The sequence below is a fragment of the Pongo pygmaeus genome, chromosome 2, assembly GCF_028885625.2.
Source record: "Pongo pygmaeus isolate AG05252 chromosome 2, NHGRI_mPonPyg2-v2.0_pri, whole genome shotgun sequence".
NCBI classification, from domain to species: Eukaryota; Metazoa; Chordata; class Mammalia; order Primates; family Hominidae; genus Pongo; species Pongo pygmaeus.
In genome coordinates, this window is record NC_085930.1 from 188,974,813 (window position 1) to 188,999,023 (window position 24,211).

General features: G+C 38.6%; 1 protein-coding gene across 12 annotated transcripts in view; it reads right to left on the bottom strand.

Moving 5' to 3' along the window:
• Window positions 1-4,280: 4,280 nt before the first annotated feature.
• The window catches only part of PEX5L (peroxisomal biogenesis factor 5 like), a 243,910-nt gene continuing 223,979 nt past the window's right edge, over window positions 4,281-24,211 (bottom strand). For 7 of the 12 annotated variants that reach the window (XM_054479447.2, XM_054479453.2, XM_054479450.2 and 4 more), the window contains 5 exons: window positions 21,526-21,596; window positions 18,888-19,085; window positions 17,711-17,876; window positions 17,153-17,310; window positions 4,281-11,225 (listed from right to left, as the gene is read on the bottom strand). In XM_054479447.2, coding sequence (XP_054335422.1) covers window positions 11,021-11,225; window positions 17,153-17,310; window positions 17,711-17,876; window positions 18,888-19,085; window positions 21,526-21,596 — 798 coding nt within the window. In that variant the 3' untranslated portion in view covers window positions 4,281-11,020. The remainder of the gene's footprint in view (window positions 11,226-17,152; window positions 17,311-17,710; window positions 17,877-18,887; window positions 19,086-21,525; window positions 21,597-24,211) is intronic. The other 5 variants (XM_054479457.2, XM_054479456.2, XM_054479455.2 and 2 more) reach the window with 1 other exon arrangement.

Consider the following 24,211-nt stretch of genomic DNA (forward strand, 5'->3'; position numbering starts at 1 on the left):
CCCCTTCTGCTCACATCCATTTGCTATATCTCTTCGTGCCTAATGGGGGATTTTACCAGTGTGAATATGCACTGTTGAATTTTTGGTCCTGCTTTTCAAATGCTGTCAGTGACAAACTTCAGTTGTAGTGGGAAATTTAAAAGGAAACAGTGAGCCATTCTCATCCCTCATGCAACCAGTCATTTAAAAATCAACTAGGAAAAGTCTTTCAGTATGGTAGGGAGGTAGGGTGGTATAATTGCAAGAGTGGAGGCATACAGACTTGAAGTCAAGTCCTGTTTCCAACACAGACTAGCTATGTGACTTTGGTAAACACATAATTTCCTGAGATTCAGTCTTTTCATCTGTGTAGTAGGCATAATAATACCTGAGGTGAGTTACATAAAGTATATGACAATCTGGTGAACACAGGGCATTTTCATATCACCACTGTCACCCATTTAGCATTGACTCTATGGAGGTTTTGACCCTTTGTTTTAATCTAAAAGATTTTTTAAAATATTAGAATTATACCAACATTGATGACTTTTTTCCAAGAGTATTTTTCTGGAGATAATTTCATTAAGTCAGTTAATTTTGTCAATTTAAATAGCATGGCTCATCATTCAATAAATAGCAAACATCTACTATGTGCTATGTATTTTTTTCTTAGAAGGTATCTGTAAATAAAGACAATATTCCTGCCCTTCTTGAGTCTTATTTTTTGGCAAGGAGAGACGGATAGTAAACATCAAAAATAAGTAGATTCCATAACAAGAGGTATTAAGTGCTAGGGAAAAAAGAAAACACACAGGAGAGTTGAGGGTGCAGATTGCAGTATAAATAGGATACTTAGGAAACAAATCATCTGGAGGTGAGATTTGAACCAAAACTTGAAGGAAGTGAAGGAGTCATCCAAGGGGATATTTGGGGAAAGAATATGCTTGGCAGAGGAATTAGCTGGTGCAAAGGCCCCACAGTGGGAGCGTGTCTGCTACGTCAGAGGAGCATCAAAAGGATCAGTATGGCTCAAGAGAAGGGAGTGATGGGGAGAGTAATGGGAGAGAAGGTCAGAGAGGGGCCAGATTGCCTGGACCTGGGAGGCTTTGGGAAGGGCTTGACTCTAAAGTGCAATAGGAAGCTATTATAGGGTCTTGTGCAGAGCAATGACCCAATCTGACTGAAGTTTCATAAATTCTTTGTTCAGACTAGATGGTAGGAAGGCAAGGATAAAGGTTGGGGCTCCTGTGGTCAGCAAGGTAGGAGGATGATGGCTCAAACAGGGTGGCAGCAGTGAAGCTGGTGAGAATGGTCAGATTTGCGATACATTTAAAGGTAAGACCCGCAGGATTTCCTCATGTGTAGGATGTAGGGTATGAGGGAATTGAGAGTAGCTAAAGCTAACCCCAAAGTTTTTATCCTGAGGAACTGAAGAGTGTAGTTACAATCAACTAAGATACGGAAGGCTTAGTGGGATTGGGGTGGTAATGGTGGAGAAAGATGACCGGAAGTCCAGTTTAAGATGTGTTAAGTCTGAAACGCCTATTAGAACTCCGTGGTTGATGTTGAGTAGGAAGCTGGATATCCAACTGATTTTGGGAGAGAGTTCTGGACTAAAGATAGAAATTTGGGACTTGTTGGCATCTAGATGCTATTTGAAACAATGGGACTGGGTACAATCACCAATGGAGGAAGACAGGAAATAGAAGTCCAGGGACTGAACCCTGGGGGATTTCCACCTAAGAAGTCAGGGAGAGGACAAGCCAACAAAGGAGACTGAGAGGCATGACCGTCAAGGTGGAGGAAAGCCAAGAGCATGGTGCCTGGAGTGGAAGCCAGGAGAAGGAGGTGTCTTACTGAGGCGAGAGTGATCAACTTTCCAATAACCATTGTAGGGTATGTAAGCTGAGGACTGAGAATCAAGGTCCTGGGTGATCTCTGTGGTAACATTTCTGGAAGCATGGTGAAACGAGTGGGTTGAAGAGAGAATGGGAGGAGGGGAATTGCAGATAGTGAATGCAGCTAACTCTTTGAGGAGTTTTACTACTGTGGGAAGCAAAGACGGGAGTGGTGGCTGATGGGAAATAGGGTGAAGTCAAGAGAAGGTTTTTGTTTTTAAATGTGAGAAATAAGATGGTCAAATAGAAATAGAAATACTGAAGATGTAAGAGAGAGGTGGAGGATGTCCTTGAGCTGATCTTATGTCCTTCAGCAGGGAAAAGGTGATAGGATCTGGCGCCGCAGTGGGGAGCTGATTTAGGCAAGGACATAGAACGACCATGGCAATAGGAGGAAGGCAGAGACCAGGAGTGCAGCTGCTGGTGGTGAGGAGACACACTGCTGAGAGAGTCTGACAGTTCTCTTTTGCCTGCTTTATTTTCTCAGCAAAATAGGAAGCAAATCCATCAGCTGAGAGGGAGGATGGGGGAATTTAGGGATTTGAGGAGAGAGGAGAAAGTGAAATAGTTATCCAGTTGAGCTATTTCCAAGCTTTTGCATTTTTTTCTATTTTAATGAAATTAGTATAATTGGTATCAATTCTGTAAATTTTAGGAGGACCATCTGAGTCATCAGTTAATTTTAAGCCTTATTGATTTTTCCTTATGAAAACTTTTGCTATTGCCAATTCCCTTTTGCAGCCATTATTTCCACCAGGTCCAGCTTTACTAGTGAAATTTTGCAAATCTAAATTTTCTCCTTTTGTCAATTTTTAATCAGCAGCAGACTTTACCATGAGCAATGTTAGCTATCATATTGGTTATTTTTCTCAAGCCTACTTTTTCCTGGGTCAGTTTTTACAGTTTGTAGAATTAGATGTGATCTTTAGTCCACTTTTAATCTAGGAGTGATTTTTTTTCACCATATACAGTTTTTGCTTTTATATCGTTATATGCAGTAGGCAGAAACTTGGGACAAGGATGTCCATTGGAGTTAAATGGTGGAGTAGAAACGTCAAACCTAGGAATCTGCCACAGTTTCAGTAAATATCAGCTTCTTCTCTGTCCCCCTTTCAAAGAACTCGAGTTGCTTCATTTCCAGCCATCTCAGCTCAGGGAAGCAACCTTAAGCATGGGGCCTACTGAGGATCGGCGGGTTAGTTCCACAGGGCAAAATACTAAAATTAGCCATCAGTTCCCCAAATTCTGATGCATTAAGATGATTACCAGGCAGCATTATTTATTACAGATGTAAGAAAGAAAAAAAAAGTCCTTCACGAGCCCTAAAGTGTTGGGTAATTAAGATATTACTTTAAGGAAACTTGTAAAGAATATAAAGAACTCTTCAACCTTCAGTTGCTTTTATATACACATGGAGAGAACACAGCTAGTTCAGGAAATTCATATAGTTTACATTTAAAAAGTGGAAGTAGGGGATATGAAAGAGGCTTGAGATATTCAAGGAGTGGGGGAGAAGCCTCAATTCATCACTAGATAGTTGGATTTTTACCTTGCATAGCACAGCAGCAAAGCGGGAAAGAAATATGTAGAGCTTGATTTTATAGGGGAAAAAATGGAATTTTATGAAGGTCAGGGACTGCCTCAGATTGACAGATGGAACAGTGACAAGTGAGAAAGGGATGCTCCAGTCTCGCTGTATAGCTCTCTTCTCTTAGCCTGCAGTTCCCTCCACTGCCAACCTGACTCAAGGACTTTATTTTGAAAATGGTTTGGAAAAACAGAAACCTCAGTCTGAACACCGTCATCTTTGCGTGGAGCAAATTTGCCCTTGAATCTGCTCTGGGAAGGCCTCCTATGATCTTCCACCTGCCAGACTGTCTACTAAGGTCTCGCAGCTCACAGCCCTCACCACCCTGGCCCGCTTCTTCCTGAATGCACACTAAGCTCATTGCTGCCTTGGGATCTTGCACAAGCTATTGGCTCTGCCAGTAGCGTTGTCCCAACTCTACTTGTCAGCAAATCTCAGTCCAAATGTCATGTAAGAGAAAACTTTCCTGACCACCTACAGATAAAGGAGCCCCTCCACTCATTCTCATAATAACTTATTTGCCTTGTTCTAGTACTTTGTAGCACATGGCATTCTTATTTGTTGAAGTATTTGTAGGCATCCTTTCACAGAAATCTAAGTTCTTTAAGGGCAAGTTTGATTTCATTCACTTACTACTGTGTCCTACGCCCAGAATGGTGTCAGCACATAATTTGTACCTAAATATTTATTGACTGACCAGAAAACCAAAAGACCCTAAAACTGAAATTTATTTTAATATTTTTATTCTAAAAAGAATCACAAAATTCGATTTCAGGTTAAATAATATTTTAGTCTTAAAAAATTAACAAAGGAGGAAGATTTTTAAAGTTTTGTTTTATATCCAAAAATGCATTCCTGATTTCCAGATAGCTCATGCAAAATCATATGTAGTGATATTCAATATTTAATAAAAGGACCTTTAGCCAGTAGTACAAATTGGATTCCATTTGATCAGAAGCAATTCTGATCCCCAAATCCCATTTTGAAAGATTCCTGAAAAGACCTTGAAGCCGCAGACAGTTTATTTGAAAACATAGTTTAAAATTGCACAAATATAAATACAATTTAATAATGTGAAAAAGGGAAGGCATGCTTCCAATAATAGTACAAAAATACTACCTTAATCTTGGTACGCAAATTAGAAGCCAACTGAGTAAATTAAACACATCAATATGATAAGAGGTTATTTTTATGGTAGTAATTTTATTTCAAAGAGCAACGCAGGGAAATACTAAGATGAAGCCTTAATACCCAACAGAGTTGTGCTATGATACATATTATTTCACTAAATCACTGATACAGTATCACATAATATGCCAATCACTTTAAAATCCCCTCCCCCCCATTGCCATTAATTTACTATAGGTCACTTAAGTTGAATTGGTATTAATTTAGTAACTCATTGTAAACATTTAAACTTAAATTTTTTTATTCTTATCTAGTTCAGCCTGAAAATGAAATCCCAAGACTTTAAACATTTATGAGCATGATGAGGAAGCATCACAGAAGAATTGTCTCAAAACAACATTTTTAGATTAGATTAGATATGCAATATTCGTAGATATATAAAATATGTAGAAATGTCTTTTCTAAATAGTTAAATGTTTGTTACAGTTTGTAAAAAGTTTAATAAATTAATCAGTTTTTTTTTCAACCAATGTAAACAAATTTGGGCAATGTAAATTGAAGAAAGTTTGGGTTAGATGATATATAGGGAAAATGAAAGGAAGATGGTAAAAACTTAAGTTTGCTGTATTTCCCTTAACTACAGGTAACGTAGTCCGTCATGACCACATTTCTCACATGGCAGAATTCTTGTATGGTATCCATGCAGAAATGCTACATATCTCAGTGAAAATGCCAAATGCTCGAATTACCGAGCTGAGTGTGTATACCTCTTAGTCTTTTTGTGTTATACCATTTCCCTTTCCAAGAAATCCAAAGAACACCACCCCTCCCCCCCCATGAATGATACACATTTTATAGTTGAGCAAAGAACTGCCTAATTGTTGTTGTTGTTTCCATCTTAATATTATTTTGAGTGCAGGCTTCTATTAAGTATCCCCTGGAGCTCATCAGGGTTTTGCTCTGACATTCTGCAGCATTGCAAGTTAGTTTTCTCTTATAGAGAAGGTCCTGAGAAAACAGTTCTGAAATTGGGACACTTGTCTCTAGACTGTGTTATTTTGGTATTTCTGCAGAAGCTACAGGTAGTGGAAACTTTGTTCAAGGCAAAATATCACATGAGAGGTTGTTAAACCTCGCAGTTTAATTTTCTGTGTTTTTTTTTTCTTCTTAACTGTTTAATGCCTCCCCACAATCGTCTTTGCTATGTGTGTTATGTGTAGAATTCTGTCTTTGAGCTCATGGTATGTGTGTGAGGGTACGGGGGTATATGGAGTGAGTAACAAAGCTGTTACTAATGTAAGACCATATGGTCTCACTGAGCTTTGCTCTCTCCCTTTCCGGTCTCCTCATAAAATAGGGGTTATGGGAAAAGGCAGTGAGAAGATTTCAGAGTTGGTTCTGAGTGACCATGAAATCACCTCATCACTCCCTAAATATCAGTGTTTTTAGACCTGTTGATCAAGTCCAGTTTCTCAAGGGACATTTAGCCCAAGCAGCTCAACTACTATACAAATAGGGCTGTATCAGAACAATGTTGTGATACCCCACACACTCGCTATGTGACATTTATGAAAATTAAGGCCCCATATCTACTTGGCTGTGTGATGATTTTGATGTGCCTGACATTACCCCAACCTCCTCACCTTATTTAGAATATCAGTTTTTCTAATTTATTCCCAAACTTTTAGAAAAATTTTGAAATGCATTATTAAGAATTTAAAGTCGAAACCTTTATGTGCTGAGGCAGTCAACATGACTTAGTTTAGTAGCATTCAGACACTTGGATTTGTTTAAGTTTTGGATCTGTTGTGCCTCAACTGGTTTTTGAAAAAGTGTTTAGATGTCTAAGTACCCAGATTCTTCAGAGGATTAGTTTGACACTGGTAACACTGTACAAACCAGATGTGTGAATATCTGTAAAGTTCAGTGTGACAGCATGAAAACAATCTCAAGGATAGGATAAGAAAAGCAAATAGAAAAACTGTAACACAAAGTTCATAAAAATGCTCCCTTGTATAGAGGCAAGGAACAACAGGCTAACCTATGAGACTTAGTCATGCACTGTGTAAATTTACATTCAGTCAAGTTATCTTGCATGCTTTGGTTAATATTTGAGTAGGCAAATTTGCAATACTAATGCATGCATTATTTTTGTACCTGAGGTTATACGTTTTGCTTTTAAAAAATTGCTTTTTTACAAACTTTATGCCAGAGTTTATCTATGAACACTCTTTAAAAATATATATATATGTATCTACTTCTTAGTTCAAAACAGTTTAATTTCAACCAGTTCTATAACTATTGAGATGATAGGGAAACTGCAGTAAAATGTGGATACGGAATGAATTTGAAATTATTTTACAAGGTTGAAATCATAAGTGTGCATGTGTAATAAATTCTAAAATAAGAAGTTTCAAAAAGGATGGCATATAAAGTAAGCCTTTAGAATACCCTGTTTCTAGAATGTTCTAGAAGTATCTCAAGATATAAAACAACAACCACCACTGCTACAACAACTAGCTTAAAGTACAGTCCAATCTTGGGGAACTGATTCAGGGCAAATGAGGAAGGGTCTCAGAATGATCAACTTGCTTTCTCTATATTCCCAAGCTCACAGACAAAGTTTATGATAAAGAGTTTGGAAGCTCTTATTATAAGTGGGACTAGCTACAACTGTATTCAAGTCTCACTTGTATGGGAAGAATATACCAGAAATATTTATCTATACAAGTATTTAGACATGGGGCCCATGTTCAATATAATAGTATCTATCTTAAAGAGAAGAATGAGGAAAGTGGCATGAAACTCTAAAAGTGAGTTTGTGAAACATAAGTGGACATCCCTACCCAGTTATGTTTCCTTACTTTTCTGTTCTAGTAGGAATCCAGATTGGCTGATGAGAAAGCACGGTGCATAGTATTCTATTAAAATTTCCTGGTGGACAAGATCTGCCCATTTTTCAGGAGTCATGGGGAGTGAGTTTTGGAGGAAGTAGAATGAATCAGTATGATTGGCCCAGTGAGAGGGATTTTTATTCCTCCTCCTCTCCCCTATCCCTCTGTCGCCTCCTCACCAGGAAGGTACAACAGCATGTGGAAGTAGCCTACTAGAAACGGTTATATTTTGAAACTCAGCAATAATCACTGGCTTTCTCTTTATTTTCACCCAATCTACAGGCAAAGTCAGTCCCTGGAAGTCACCTGTATATAACTGACTGGCCATTCTAGTAAGAATACCATCTTCTAGGAGCTGTTAGGCTGTTATACATTAATACATGAAAAAGGAAACTCAAAGCCTTCTCAGAGTACCTCAGAAGGGAAATAAGGATACCCTCCCCCTTCAAACGGAAAGAGTAATTTAAATGACAATTTCATGCCATGAAGATGAGATGCCAAAAATTGTTCTGCCAAAAAATAAAGTAGATGCACTTCTAAAAAACCAAACATTTACTGTATATGATTTATACAAACAGACTGTTCTAAAGTCTTGCTACTGATTTCTTGGTGGTGCTCTAGTCCTATAAACTGTCACTTTTTTGTTTTTTTTTGAGACGGAGTCTCGCTCTGTCACCCAGGCTGGAGTGCAGCAGTGCAATCTCGGCTCACTGCAACCTCCGCCTCCCTGGTTCAAGTGATTCTCCTGCCTCAGCCTCCTGAGTAGCTGGTATTACAGGTGCGCACCACTACACCCGGCTAATTTTTGTATTTTTAGTAAAGACGGGGTTTCACCATGTTGGTCAGGCTGGTCTCGAACTCCTGACCTTGTGATCTGCCCACCTCAGCCTCCCAAAGTGCTAGGATTACAGGCGTGAGCCACCGCGCCTGGCCTGTCACTCATGTTTTAATAATGGTTTTAACTTAATTTTATAAAAAATATTATTGAAAAATGCAACTCTTTTCCTCTTGGGCCATAATTCTGGACTTCTTGACAGCCTATAAAAACCTTAGATCTGACGGATACTACATATACTGGAGAAAGTACTACTAAAAATGCTCTGCAAATTGCCAAATAATGGTGAGAATGGAAGATTGTTTAGTCTTCCCTAAAACAGCTCCTTGGAGTTTGCGTTCCAATAGCAAAATAAAACTCGGGCCACAAAATTTGCCACCATTTAGCAACAAATTAATTATTTGACATTTATACTAGTTTCAGGCTTTAAATCCAGGCTGCAAATTCAGTTGCTGCTCAAAGTATAGAATGGCATCACAGAACACTTCCAAAGTTTGCTTTGAATCCTTTGTTCAGAGACTATTCAATCCTTTGTCCATGAACTATTCATGCCGACTTTCTGGTCAAGATACAGAGATGGTAGGAGGAAGGAGCAGGGAAGGAAAGGATGCTGTTCCATCAGGCATATTCAAGCAGGCCCTGCCATGGCTTGGAGGCTGGCCCCAAGAGTCCTTACCAGACTGGGTTTCTCGAATTCTACAATTCTCAGAATACCATTCTTGAAAGCATTGTTGAGCTTTACTTTGCTGCTGAGACTATAGAGAAGCATGGGCTGAGACTGGGTGGTCGCTGCTACCCATGATGAGTGCCTGAATGCCTCTGCCTTCTGCTGACCAGCTGGAGCTATCACCTGCCCCAAGTGAACTTTGACAATGAATATCAAAACCTGGCACTCCTCACAGTGGCCTCAGCTCTTTGTCTTTATAAACTAGAATAGGTTATAACATATGTAAGCCTCAAGGACTTGTGGTTTCTGTTAACTTGAGGCCCTCTCACAACCCGAGGACTTCAAATGTAACAGAGGAAAGGATTTTATTCCTGTACCTTGCATTCAATTGATAAGCACGTGTGCACATTTACTCCTTAGTAGAAGCTTATTCCCCAGGCAGTTAGACTGTTTGACCCCAATTCTGTGGAGTTTTTTTGTTGTTGTTGTTTTATTTTTTGTGGGTAACTATAATCATGAGTGGAATGAGCTATTACTAATCAAAGAACATAAATAAAAAGTTAGGTTTAGACTACTTTGGGGAAGGTTCTAGATGAAGGAAGGAGACCAGGTAAAGAAGAATGGGATAACTTCTATACCTGACATTGGTAAAATTATATTCTGATTAGCATTTTGCAAAAAATGTTCCTAATTCTTTAAAAAATGTATCTTTCAAAATAATCACCAAGCCCTAAACACATACAAAACACTCTGGAGAACTAAGTGGATATTAAACACCACTGCTAATAGAAAATTCCCAATACTTGCTAAATGTTCAAAGAGCCAAAGAGGCATGCATATTTCATATGAAATCACTGGCATTCAGTGAGATTTGGTTTGAAAGTGTTGCTCTTCTATCACTTAGAATGCAAGGGGATGAACAGTGCAGATTATTATGAAACTAAGAAAACATAATTTTTAGGAAAAAATGTTATTTATCACTCTTAAGAAATATTATTTAAAATATTTGTGGTTTAAAACGAATATTGGTGTGCAGGGCAAAGCCAGTAAAGTATGACACTTAAGCAAGTTAATTTGAACTCAACAGAAATCATGATATCATCAGACTTTCTTCCTGCAGAGAATGCATGAAGAGACAGTACCTTGTGTCTTACTTATGTTCATACAGACCCAGAAAGCATGTGAATGAAAAGATCTGTTTGCCATATTTAAGCCTTATGTCATCGTATCTGCTTTAAGAAAAACACTTCTTCTTCAAAATCCTACACTATGAAAAACTATCTTCAGGAATTGTTTATTTGGTCCGTTGATCTAATGAGGCTGAGTTCTTAAATCTTTCACCCCCAAGTTAAAAATTGGAGCAACAAAACAAAACTCCAGCAAGGCATAAATAAGATATTAAAGTGCATATATACAATCCCAGAAAAGTTTAGATTGGGAACAGCAAAAATTTCTAGTGCAAAAACTGCTTTTGCCAGCAAAGCTCCCTCTCTGGAATCAAGGGCTACAGTAAAAGTTAAAATTGGAACAGGTTTAAGCAATGCCTGTCTTTAGTCATGAGTTAATATATGTGCATGCACCAATGGCCCAAACTATGTTCAGTCTTGCAAAAGAAGACAGTTCAGAAACAGTCAGAATTTCCCAATCTGAGGCAGTGCTTTTTCCATGTTTCCCATGAACAAGTTCCTCAGATGTGTCATCAGCTGCAAGGGGAGACAAAAAACCCAAAGAACGTGTGTTGCAATATGCTTGCAACTTGTGGAAAGAGTATTCAACACGCAGTTACTTTATCTTGGTTTGTCTTGAGTCTCTTAATTCTTCTTTTGAGCCTGACTTTGACTCTATATACAACATTTTGTGCTTTTGGATCTGAACAGAGACTGGGCATTGTCCACAGGAATTAATTTCCTTGGGCTATATGACCATGGCCTTTTGAATATTTGATTTATCCTTTTGAAATTCATAATAGTTTTTCATTTTTCAGTACAATCACACAGATCAGGGATTATTAGTACTGGTATTATTCTTTCTTCAAGGATCCAAGTTGAAAGCTCTTAAGAGGACATCCAGGTCACCAAGATTAGCCGCCTGGAAGAGTTCTGGTTGGTCCATCAGAGAGAGTGCAATTCTGAGGGCAGCCCAGATATTCCCAGAGATTGCAGGATGAGGAACTTGCTGCTGATTCCTGCTCTTTCTTTGCAAACTGAGGGCAGTGAGAAAATTGCTGACCGCTTCTCTAAGAAGGTAGAAAAACATATTTTAAAATGCGTCACATTTCAGAGTTAGCAAATGTAAACAAAACAAAACAAAATTGGATTAAGTGATTTTAATCTAAAATCTTAAATCATCTCTTACATGTTCTGGATGATCAAATGAACAACCTTCTAATTCTCTTACATTCTTTAGTGAGCAATCATTGTTAAATATAGTGAGGTCAGAAAGAAAAAAGAAAAGCAGGCTGGGCACGGTGGCTCACGCCTGTAATCCCAGCACTTTGGGAGGCCAAGGCAGGTGGATCACTTGAGGTCAGGAGTTCAAGATCAGCCTGGCCAACATGGCGAAACCCTGTCTCTACTAAAAATACAAAAATTAGCCGGGTGTAGTGGCATGCGCCTGTAATCCCAGCTACTAGGGAGGCTGAGGCAGGAGAATCGCTTGAACCCAGGAGACAGAGGTTGCAGAGATCACACCACTGCCCTCTAGCCTGAGCAACAGAGCGAGACTGTCTCAAAAAAAAAAAAAGAAAAGAAAATTTTATTTTAGGAATGTCAGGTGGGAGAGAAAGAATAATAGCAAAACCATGCAAATTCATTAATGCATTCGATTTTCCCCTGCTCTAGGAATGATTTAAACACTTAATCCATTTGCAGATTTGATTTCTATAACTAGGTTTAAGAGGAAGAATATAGCCCTACTTAAAAACAAAGTGGTCTAATTTTTCCCATTAGTGCTAGACGTATGGAACACAGCTAGAGTAGATTGAGTTTATTACTGGGCACCTGTCTTGAATCCCAGTTATTTAGCAGTAGGCAAATTTCTTATTTTTTTTTTCCAAGGCTTACTTTCCCTGAGTGTGTAATAGGGATAATCAAAGACATTTAAAAACTTTGTGAGGTGCAGTTGAATCAATCTACGTGAAAGCTGTTATCACTGAGTAAGATTAATAGTCCTCAAAGTGTGGTCTGGAGAAGCTTGGGAATCAATGAGGTCAAAATTATTTTTATGATAAAGCTAAGATGTTATTTGATCTTTTGCTTTCATTTTCTCACATGCTTACAGTGGAATTTTCCAGAGACTACATGGTGCATGATATCGCAACAGAGTGACTGCAGAAGCAGGTGTGAGAGTGTGTCTTCTAGTAAGCAAGATATTAAAGAAACTTGCAAAAATGTGAAACAATGTCACTCTTCCCACTAAACTGTTTTTGTTTTGGAAAATATTTTTTGTAAAAAATATTATTTATGATAACATGTAGTGAGTTTTATTCTTTTTAAATGAATCTTTAACAATGTTTTCAGTTTAATTTCCAATACAGTAAATATTGATACATATAACCCACATAAACAAAAGCCCTTTTAGGTTCTCAATAATTATTAAAAGTGTAGAGGGGTCCTGAGAACACCAAATCTGAGACAAGCCGAGTTAGATGCTGTCTGAAGTCCTTCTAGCTCCTCTAGCCCACTAGTCCATTCTGGTGCTCAGGTGCCAGGTGCACCTGCTTGGTCTGCCCTCTTCAGGAGCCCCATTTCACCCCAACCTTCTAGAGTATATCTGACAAACTGATCCTTCCGAAGAATAATCATGCCACTTTAATTTGCATCCACTTTACTGTTCTCAAAAACTTTTCATACACTTGATCTCATTTAATCCTGCAAGGTAGGTAATAAGCATCTGGTAAGAAACTTTGAAAATGAGACTGGATTTCTAATTCTAATGCACATAATCCAGGGATTTGCTCATTTATATTGTTAGATCTGCCTGAAAATAAAAGGTAAGTGAGAAATGGTCATGGTGTATGTAGCAACCTGGATAATGGAATGGAGTGGGTGTTCTAATCACCCCCTCTTCTGGGTTTCTTGTAATCAAGCAAGAGAGGGAGATTTATAAATGGATGGACATAAGGAGCCTACTTGAGAGGCCCTTTTTGCCCCTACTTCACAGGATGGCAGCTCTACTGATGTCTCCCAGTTTTCTCTCATAGACCCAGACCTGCAAGAACTCGAGGGAAAGGAAGATCTTGAAAGCCTCTCATTCACTGGCTGCTTCCAAGCCCCAAGTGTGTGGTAATGATTTCAGAGGGATTTGGAGAGAAACAGAATAGTCAAACTTACTCACTTCATCAAACGACTCCAGTTTTATTGTCCCCCAATGAAGATAGTCTAAATCTGCTCCCCTGCTTGTGAACTCAGAGTCCTGTTGGGGGACTCAGAAGGTTGCACATATATATGTGTGAATAGTTTTCAAATGTTTCACACATGTATCTATAAATAATTTTAAATGTTTGTGTATATTGTCACGATTAATAAAAAGCCCATTCATTTAAAAGCATCACGTTATAGCTTTCCCTCATTATACTCATACTAAAAATATTACTATCAAGGGGGATGAAATTTTCATCAAAAGGAGTCCTCATTTTTGAAAAGGTTAAGACTCATTGGTCTAAGCTCTAGTCTGGAGCTCTGTTGACAAAGGTGTAACATTTTGAGCTACAGCCAAGTTTCACACCAACAATTTCCTCTCCTTATTTTAATTGTATATGGTACCAGGGTAGTGCTTGCCTTTGACTCTTTATGGAAAATGTGATGACAAGCAGCAAGTGTTACAGCTACATACACCGACACCTGCAGTTCTTGAGGGAGCAGTCCCAAGACTTTTGTGAATTTGAAAGTACTTAAACCAGCTCCTCGCTTCTTTTTGAGCCCTTTCTCTATTGAGGGTTGTTATTTCCTAAGTATGCACTTATACCTCAAATTATACTTCTTTTCGGAATTCATTTAAGATTTATGTCTCTCTCTTGCCAGGCGCAGTGGCTCATGCCTGTAATCCCCGCACTTTGGGAGGCTGAGGCAGGCAGATCACTTGAGGTCAGGAGTTTGAGACAAGTCTGGCCAACCTGGTGAAACACTGTGTCTACTAAAAATACAAAAATTAGCCAGGCATGGTGGTGGGCACCTGTAATGCCCGCTATTCTGGAGGCTGAGGCAGGAGAATTGCTTGAATCTGGGAGGCAGAGGTTGCAGTGAGCCGAGATTGCACCACTGCACTCCAGCCTGGGTGACAGCAAGCCTCTATCTCAAAAAAAAAAAAAAAAAAAAAAAATTATGTCTCACTTGATGGTCTTTTTTTTTTTTTGTCAGGAAAAAGCACAAAATTCTTACCACTTCTCAGATTTCCCCCATCTGGCATGACAATAAAAGACCCAAAAAACTTAGTCGATACGTTCCAAAGTAGCCAACTGAGTAGTGTTGGAAGATTTAGCAAATAAAAATACAGAATGCATAGTTAAATGTGAACTTCAGATAAACATCCCTTGGTATCTGTGGGGGATTGGTTTTACGAACCCCTGAGCATACCAAAATCTGAGAATGCTCAGGTCCCTTGTATAAAATAGCATAATATTTGCATATAGCCTGCACACACCTCCCATATACTTTAAATCATCTCCAGATTACTTATAACTAATAAAATGTAAATGCTATGTATTTGTCATACTATATATTTTTTAAAATTGTATTTTTTAAAAAATGTATTCAATCCACAATTGGTTAAACCCACAGATGGGGAACCCATGGATATGGTGGGCCAACTGTACAGTAATATCCCATGCAATATTTGGAAAATACACTAAAAACTTATTTGTTGTTTATCTGAAATTCAAATTTAAGTGGGCATTCTGTGTTTTATCTGGCAACCCTAAAATTGACTTGTTCCGGTATGGGAGACTTTCTGCTTTAGGATTTAAAATTTACACCTTAACGGAGGTGGCCATTTTTACTTGTCATGAGCCTTCATGGGTTCCTGCAAACAGTAACCCTGCTGAATTTTGTATCTGTGAATGCCAAGAAAGTATTTTATTGGCTGCTCAGGTATTGTTTTCTAACCCTAAGAAGTTATAATTAAGAAAAACTCATCTAGGAGCTTTATAAAAGCCTCCTTTAATTGAAATATATATATATAAAATATATATACTATATATATAAAATATATATAGTATATAAAATATATATACTATATATATAAAATATATATAGTATATATATAAAATATATATAGTATATATAAAATATATATAGTATATATATAAAATATATATAGTATATATAAAATATATATAGTGTATATATAATATATATAGTATATATAAAATATATATAGTGTATATATAATATATATAGTATATATAAAATATATATAGTATATATATAAAATATATATAGTATATATATAAAATATATATAGTATATATAAAATATATAGCATATATAAAATACATATAGCATATATATAAAATGTATGTAATATTTATATATTACATTTCTTTTGTAAGAACAATTATAACAATGACATTATATGTTTTATATATATATGTGTATTTTTTTTTACATCTCCCTTGTTCTAAAAAAAAGGAATCTAAGGTGTCTCATAAAATACATATACACAACATATCTAGAAAAAAAGTGAATGAAAGAGGTAAATAGGAATCTGGTTGGGAAAATCAGATGAAGCCAGGAATGAAGTTAGGATACAAAATAGACATCCGCAGGGCTTGGACAGCTGATGTGTAGGGGGGTGGCAAAGAGTCAGCTCTGGGCTTTTGCACAGCTGATGTAAACAGGGCCTCTGCAGTGGCACATTTCACAGTGTCTATAAAATAAAGCAAGCCGCTTGGTAAGGAGTCATTCAGCTCTTCCTGGTTTTGATCTGAGAAAATTCTCTTGACACAGTTAATCCAGTGACTAATGCTATTTTAAGAGTTTTTTCGTACAGTGCAACAACTATTTTCTAGGATCTCAATGTTTGCCAGTGGCAAAATGCACCAATGCAGTTCAGAAGCAGTCATTCTTCAGATGTCAAAAGAGTGAAATCTAGTTATATAGTTCTCTGATAACTTACTAAATAAATAATAGCAATAAGGATGATGATGGCAAAAATAATCATCATCATAATAAATACCTGCTAGGCATTGAGCATCTGCTCTGTGCTAGGCAATTACATTTAACCTGTACAATAATCCTGAAAAATAATCATTACCTCTTTCTCTCTCTTTTTTTAACAAGTGAAGAAATTGAGGCTAAAAATTATAGACTAGAGTCACAAAACCGGTACATGGCAGAGCTGTGATTTTAACACAGGCTGGTCTGATTATTAAAGCCTGGCTCTTTCAGAGAATGAGAAAGGGTTTACATCTTTTGTGGGGTTCAAAACTAACATTTAGTTCTTTTTCCAGTTATGAAAGTAATACCTGTTTATTTAGAAAATAGAAAAAAATGGGAAAAGAAAGAAGAAAAAAGATTACCCATACTTTCATTATCTGAAAGAAATAAAGGTCATTTCTAGGCCCTGGTAATGGGGAAAAGATAGAGAGGACACAGACCTTAATGACGAAGGATGAGAATGAGAAAGGCATTTTAAACTATAAGCCCAGTTGTGTTTTTTCTTTTTCTCCCAACTAACTTGATTGGTATATTAGGTTTAGAAAACCTGGACTCTTGGTTTTGCTTTGCTAAACACTGGTTCTGGGACTTTCTGAAGTCATTTTGCCGGGTCCCCTTGCCCACACCCCCAAGGCTCTTTTTTCCTTAAGTGGAAAATGAAAGATTGATGGGTAGTATTTCTTGAAGAGTTGCCCTTGGGGGTGTTGAAAACGCTGATAACTTGTCCTAAGCCAGGCCAACTGAATCAAAATCTCAGGCGCCAGGGATTGGGAATCTGCATTTCCCAAGATGCGGAGCCAACTGCTGCTCTCTAAAGATTGAGAACCAGAGAAGCACAGGGTTCCTGCTCAAACAGGCCTTGGGATCTGAAGGCTCCACATTCACCCTTAACGGCAGGAGGAGGAATACTCCTACCAAGGCAGGCATTTTTACTTGGAAACAACCTTTCAGATTATTCGACCTCAGTCCTGGGCATGGCCTTCATCCTTGGCCTGTTGCTATACTTCACCTGTAGGCGCCCAGGTTGATGCAGCTTATTCCCAGGTTGTATCTGGACCGGATGAATCCCGGCTGAATCTCCAGTGCTCGCGTGTAGGCTTCCACCGCTTCCTCGCTGCGGTCTCCATTCGCCAAGGTCGCCCCGAGACGGTTCCATAGTGAATAGTCCTGATGACAAAATCAGAACTTTCTAACAACCCAGTACAAGGCGCAATGACAGAGCATTCCTATATTTCTCTGCAGAGAAAGGAAGATGGCTAAAAATTTATTCAGTGCTTATGGGTGGAGACCATGGCCAGGTGAATTACTAAAAGATCTTCACGGACAATTTTGTCAAATGACTTTCACTCGTCAACGAACAGCTACCATTTGATGTTGTCATGTAATTAGTGTTTCTATTTTAGGTATTTCAATATTAACAGCCACAGTAGCACATTATTAATACCCATCACTTTAAACCATTGCAGTGAGGGAAATAAAGTGTAGAAGAAATACAGACGGTGTAGCCTGTGAACACTTTTTTGTTACAGAGAATGTTGTGGTTTCTTGCTGTGCTGTGCTGTCTTACCTCTGGCCGAACAGTTAAGGCAGCGTTAAATGCATCTATTGCTCTATTGAATTCTCCACTCAGGTGGAACAGAACCCCTAGACCTGTCTGTAGGTCTGGGTCGATCATATCTCCATTTTGGTGGGCAGCTTCCAGATATAATTCCTTCACGCCTTCCAGAACAGAGCTACAAGAGAATAAAAAATTAGATTTATAATCCAAACAGTCAGAACATATTACTGTTAAATCCCTTGACTCTATTTCAAGAAGTCTCTTCGTTACAGACTGGAAAATTTTGCTTAAAATACCTTAACTTAATGAGAGGACTATTAATGCTGAATGTTTTAAAATATGGTTGATTTTCATGAACTATTTTGTTGTACACGGATACAGACTGTGCTAAGTAAGGTCTTCACGAGGCGAGTTCTGTTGACTCTGTGAGTGCCAATGTGGAAAACCCCACAGCTAAGTTTCCCAAGGCCTCAGTGAGTAAGGATTTAACATAAGGATTTATTGCTGATAGAAAACGAAATTTCTAGGCCGAGCGCGGTGGCTCACGCCTGTAATCCCAGCACTTTGGGAGGCCGAGGCGGGTGGATCACGATGTCAGGAGATTGAGACCACGGTGAAACCCCGTCTCTACTAAAAATACAAAAAATTAGCGGGGCGTGGTGGTGGGCCCTTGTAGTCCCAGCTACTCAGGAGGCTGAGGCCGGAGAATGGCGTGAACCTGGAAGGCAGAGCTTGCAGTGAGCCGAGGTCACGCCACTGCACTCCAGCCTGGGCGACGGAGTAAGACACCGTCTCAAAAAAAAAAAAAAAAAAAAAGAAAACAAAATTTCTAGAAGACCAGACTTTCATTTTCCCCATTCCTAATTCTCAGGCTGGATAAAACTTGGAGCATTAGTATTTATTATACTTCACCTTGAGTGAATTATGTGTCCAAAGCATTTGACTTTAAAATGTCGCACTCAGATAAATGTCTGTGAGTGCCCACAATGTAGATCATGTGCCCGAAGGTTAGCCCTGGTCTGAGTATTAATCTTTCTAATGAGTGATGCTCCTCCAGCAGAATACTGTCCTGCAAACCATTCTGGAGTGGGTGATGTCAGGGGTGTGAGGCTCATTAGTTGCCCTTTAGGTGATTCATTGTATGTATGGGTGTTTACTGCTAGCTGTAATATAATGAGAAGGATACCTATCAACTGGGGACTTAGACATCTGCCGGGTGAGGCCTGGAGATCCCTTCTTGCTTTTCACAAGGTATTTGTACTTTGGATTTTGCTTAATCCAATTCTTCAGAGCTTCACAGGCATCCTGCTGATGGCCAGTGTTAGTATAACTCACAGCCAAGGCCATCAAAGCTTTTAAGTTGTTGGGCTGTAATTCTAAGCACCTGAAAAAAAACAGAAGCCAATTTCAGATTTTTTTTTTTTTTGAGCCACAATCTAACAGTTCTTCAGAAAATGTGGGGGGTCTTTATTAACTAAATACTGCAAAAGCATTGGTAAGCTTGCTTATGTCAAGTCCCTGGAAAGCACCATATTTATCCACATAAAAATGGAGACCTCAGCATATTTTTAAGAAAGTTAAAACTTACCCTAATGATTGCTAGGTTTGGTAATTTTAATAAGTAGCTTTAAAACTATGTGGCTTATCCCTGCACATGATTTATTAGTGCTTAATCTAATGAGATCTAATGAGAAATAGGGGATATCATTATTTTAATGCTGCTCTTTTTTTTTTTTTTTTTTTTTTTTTTTTAGACAGAGTCTCACTCTGTCACTGAAAATGGAGTGCAGTGGTGTGATCTTGGCTCACTGCAACCTCTGCCACATGGACTCAAGCGATTTTCCTGTCTCAGCCGTCCGAATAGCTAGGATTACAGATGCCCACCACACCCAGCTAATTTTGTATTTTTAGTAGAGACAGGGTTTCCGTGTTGGCCAGGCTGGTCTCAAACTGCTGACCTCAAGTGACCCACCTGCCTCAGCCTCCCAAAATGCTGGGATTACAGGTGTAAGCCACCACACCTGGCCTCTACTACAATATATTAAATATCTATTAACCCCAAAGAGAACTGACTTGAATGTAGACATCTAGATATGAAAGATTGTACAGTCTTTTGCAAAGGAGAGGGAAATTCCTGTGTTTTCAGAACTACTGGTGTGGGTTTACAGGAGACACAGGCTAAAGCTACTCCGCCTCATTCTATTCCATTGGCCTCTTGCAAGGGATTTTCAAACTGAAGTGCATGTGAATCATCTGGGTGGTCTTATAAAATCTGCATTCTCATCCAGTAGGTCTACTGGGGTGGGCCTGGGATTGTGCAGGTTTGACAAGTTCTCAGGTGATCCTGGCTGGGCGCAGTGGCTCACGCCTGTAATCCCAGCACTTTGGGAGGCCAAGGCAGGCAGATCATGAGGTCAGGAGATCGAGACCATCCTGGCTAACACGGTGAAACCCCGTCTCACTAAAAAAATACAAAAAATTAGCTGGGCATGGTGGCGGGCGCCTGTAGTCCCAGCTAGTCAGGAGGCTGAGGCAGGAGAATGGCGTGAACCTGGGAGACAGAGGTTGCAGTGAGCCGAGATCGTGCCACTGCACTCCAGCCTGGGCAACAGAGCGAGACTCCATCTAAAAAAAAAACAAAACAAAAAACAGAAAACAAAAAAGACAAGTTCTCAGGTGATGATGAGGTCTCTGGATAAGACTTTGAGGAGCAAGCCCTAGGCAGGACATAATACCACTCTGTGGTGGGCCTCATCTCCCAGATTATCAGCACTGGGTAGAGAGGTTCTTAATTCTGGATGCACATTACAAACACCTGGGAGTTTTAAAACTATTGCTGTTTGGTTCCCAGCCCTGATCAATTAAATGATCATCTCTGGGCTGTACTTGGGCATTATTTTTCCCCTCCAAATGGTTCTAATGTGCATGTGTATACAGGGTTAAGAACCACTGACTCAGAGCCCCAGATTTGGAGTCGGGAGATGAGGCTTTAAGTTCTGTCTCTGTTACATACTCTCTGTGTGACCTTGACCTTTCCTGATCCCCAATTCTCTCATCTGTAGGAAAAGGCTCTGAAGGCAGGGCCACACCCCAGGCACCATTACTTCATCAAATACCAACAGAATCTTGAAATCTAGGATTCCAAGACTGTAAAGCCCTAGAATTTCAAGAGTCTAGAATTTTTACAATCTGAGATTCCAAAGCTATAGGGTTCATACACATACATTATGTATGTACATTCATATAAACACCATACATATACCATATGGAATATATGTATACACACACATATATATTCTTTTCCTATAGCACTATATTAAAGGCACTTACAAGAAAAGGTAGGGAAAGTGGAAGTCTATTTGGCAGAGGCTACTTTTCCAGGGTTTAAATAGGAGCTCTAGTCAAGTAGGGTGTAACATTACACACACCCACTGTTTCCATCCCTCCTGCCCCAACGTCATCCAGACCATTAGTCAGTACTCCACTTATTTTTTTTGAAGAATATTTTCAGATGTTTCAGAAGGCTAAAACGTTAAAAGGAACTATTTATTCAATGAGTCTACTTTATGACTGGGTTTAACACAGGCTTTCTTTGGTGCCAGTGAATGTCCATTGATTTGTAGATGGCAAGACATTGTTAGGAACATTACTTCATTCTAAGCTGTTTTTCAGAGCTGAGTGTGAGTGACATGCAGTATCTCAGCACTTATCCTTTACAAATTCTTTACACTGTACTTCAGTAAAGATCAAAGGACAAATCTGAAACAGGAAGTTCATTAACAAGTGTCTGCCAGGCCCATGATTTTGCACTTAGCTTCATTTACCTCTGGAGGGCGACAATAGCTGCTTGTTCATTTTCATTCTCCGCCTGGGTTATCCCGAGGAACTGCCATGCCTACGAAAGACAACTGATGTTAACATTGCAAGATGAAGCAGAATTACTCATGTGCTTCAGCTGGTTTGTTGACCTGTGATGGATCCCCTATGCAGAGCAACCTGTCTCAGATGTGAGCACTATATAAAAGGGAAAAATATTATATGCATTTCTTCATTCAAACTCTCTTGTGACATCTGGGTCAAGATCCTCTGTCATTATTTCCAAACTCGTTCAGTATTTATCCTTTCCTATAACCCAGTGTGATGGAAACCTCTGAATTTCTGAGATTTCGTTATATTAGGTATCTTAAAACCAAAGGATAAATATATAAAATTATACAATTGTGAGGAAAAGAGGTGGAAATATAACCCAGAAATGTAGCTAAATGAAGTTTACAGTAAGGAATCTCAAGAGGTACAATATTAACTTAGCTTGTATGAATGAAAGTCACTTACTAGAAGAATTCACAGGAGATTTAGGAACTAGGAAAAGCAAAACGAACAAAATCTCCTATGATGTGTTCACTCCTCTAATGTAATCACTGTTAAAATGCACAAAACACATACCACAATCATAATGTAGACATAATTTTATAGTCTACATTTATATATTTCATTGTACCTTAAGCCCTTTTTCATGTTTTTACAAAATCCTCATAATTTTTAATTTGGATTTTGTTGAATGGATATTTCATTATTTACTCAACAATTCCCTTATTGCTTTAAGTTGGTTGCAATCGTTTGCTGTTGTAAATAATATGAAGAACATCTTCAAGCAGATAGCTTATGTTTTTATATCTAGAATTAAAGTTTTTACAAATTTTTCTCTATATACTCATAAGAACAATAACTCTCACACTGTTATAAGAGTAATATACACAAGCAGAAACCTCTCATTACACACATTGTCTTCAAATTTGCTGGGGGTGGAGGTATATTAGGGTCTTAGGGTTTAAAAATGTTTGAGGAGTGTGTAACTCTCCTTCCCAAGGCTGGGAGAGTTACACATTCCCCAAAGACTCTTACACACTCCCCAAACACCATTTTAGATAATACCATTTTGAAACAAAACTCTAGGAAAGCACAGTTATCTTAAAGTGCCATTTGAATGGTACTGGCTTTTCCTCTCATGGGTTACTATTACATATACCTTATAAACTCATAAAAATACTGATTATTCCCCCCTCCAAATATCCTTGATTATTTTAAATCTCTTAAACATACAGACAGTAACCTCTATTTTGATTTCACCTTCCATATATCTTAGAATGCTTCTTAAGAAAAGATTGATGAAATAGTCTTTCTCTGGGGGCGTTTTTCTAGCCTATGGCCATGGTGTCATTTTCACTGTCTACAGTGTTATTACCTTAACTTTGAGGTCTCCATAGATTCAGAAGCCCTGGGTCCTTGTCTGGGATTTGTTAGTTACCACAGGCCCTCATTTTCTCATTTATGAATCTGAGATCATAATATGTCCTTAAAAAAATCTTCCAGGGCTGTTGTGTCAAATAATGTAATATATTTGAAAACGCCTTGTAAAATACATAGCATTTACAAACGTAAGATGACATTATTATTTTTAGGGGGTGGCCTATAGTTTCATATTAGTGTAATAATTTCCTCTCCTATAATGAGCATATATCTTTTATTTTATTTTATTTTTGAGACAGGGTCTTGCTCTGTCACTGAGGCTGGAGTGCAGTGGCACGATCTCGGCTCACTGCAACCTCCGCCTCCTGGTTCAAGTGATTCTCCCACCTCAGCCTCTTGAGTAGCTGAGATTACAGGCATGAGCCATCCCACTCAGCTAATTTTTTTTTTTTTTTTGTATTTTTTAGTAGAGACAGGGTTTTGCCACGTTGGCCAAGCTGGTTTTGAACTCCTGGCTTGAAGTGATCCGCCCGCCTCGGCCTCCCAAAGTGCTGGGATTACAGGCATGAGGCACCACACTCGGCCTATCTTTTAAAAATTCTAATATTTTGGTTCAGAATTTCAGCTTTCAGTTCAACCCCATTTCACTGTAAGCCTTTTGACCAACAAGATATTACAAGATTTAACTACTGATCATTTTACTCATTCTTCCTACATAAAGTACAACCAATAATAAAAATGAAGGCTAAATATTGATGTGCCAGGCACTGAGCTGAGCACTTTATTTGTGTGGACTAATTTAATCCTCACAACACCCAATAAGATAGTTACTATTAGGATTTCCATGTTACAGATGAGGAAACTGAAACTTAGAGCGTTTAAATGATTTGCCCCAGGTCCCATGGCTAACAGGTAGAACAGGGATCTGAACCTATGCAGTTGGGATAGCACAGCCTAGACGCTTAACCACTATTCTACATTGTATTCTCAGCACCAGTATATATACTGGTCCCTAAAATTTCTGCAGATTCCCTTGGGAATATTCCTTATATGATGATTCCTGAAAATTACAAATGAAAGAAGAAATCATTATATTGACACTATCTTATGATAGGCCTTCACAGGTTTAGGAATCTAGGGGATTAGGACTGCAGAAGCTTTTTCGTGGTCTCCCAGCCTCTGTCTCTAATCACTCTTCTCATCTCGGAGAAAGAGGTTTTTCTAACACGCAATCTGTTGGTATGCCTCTCCTGAGTACGGGCC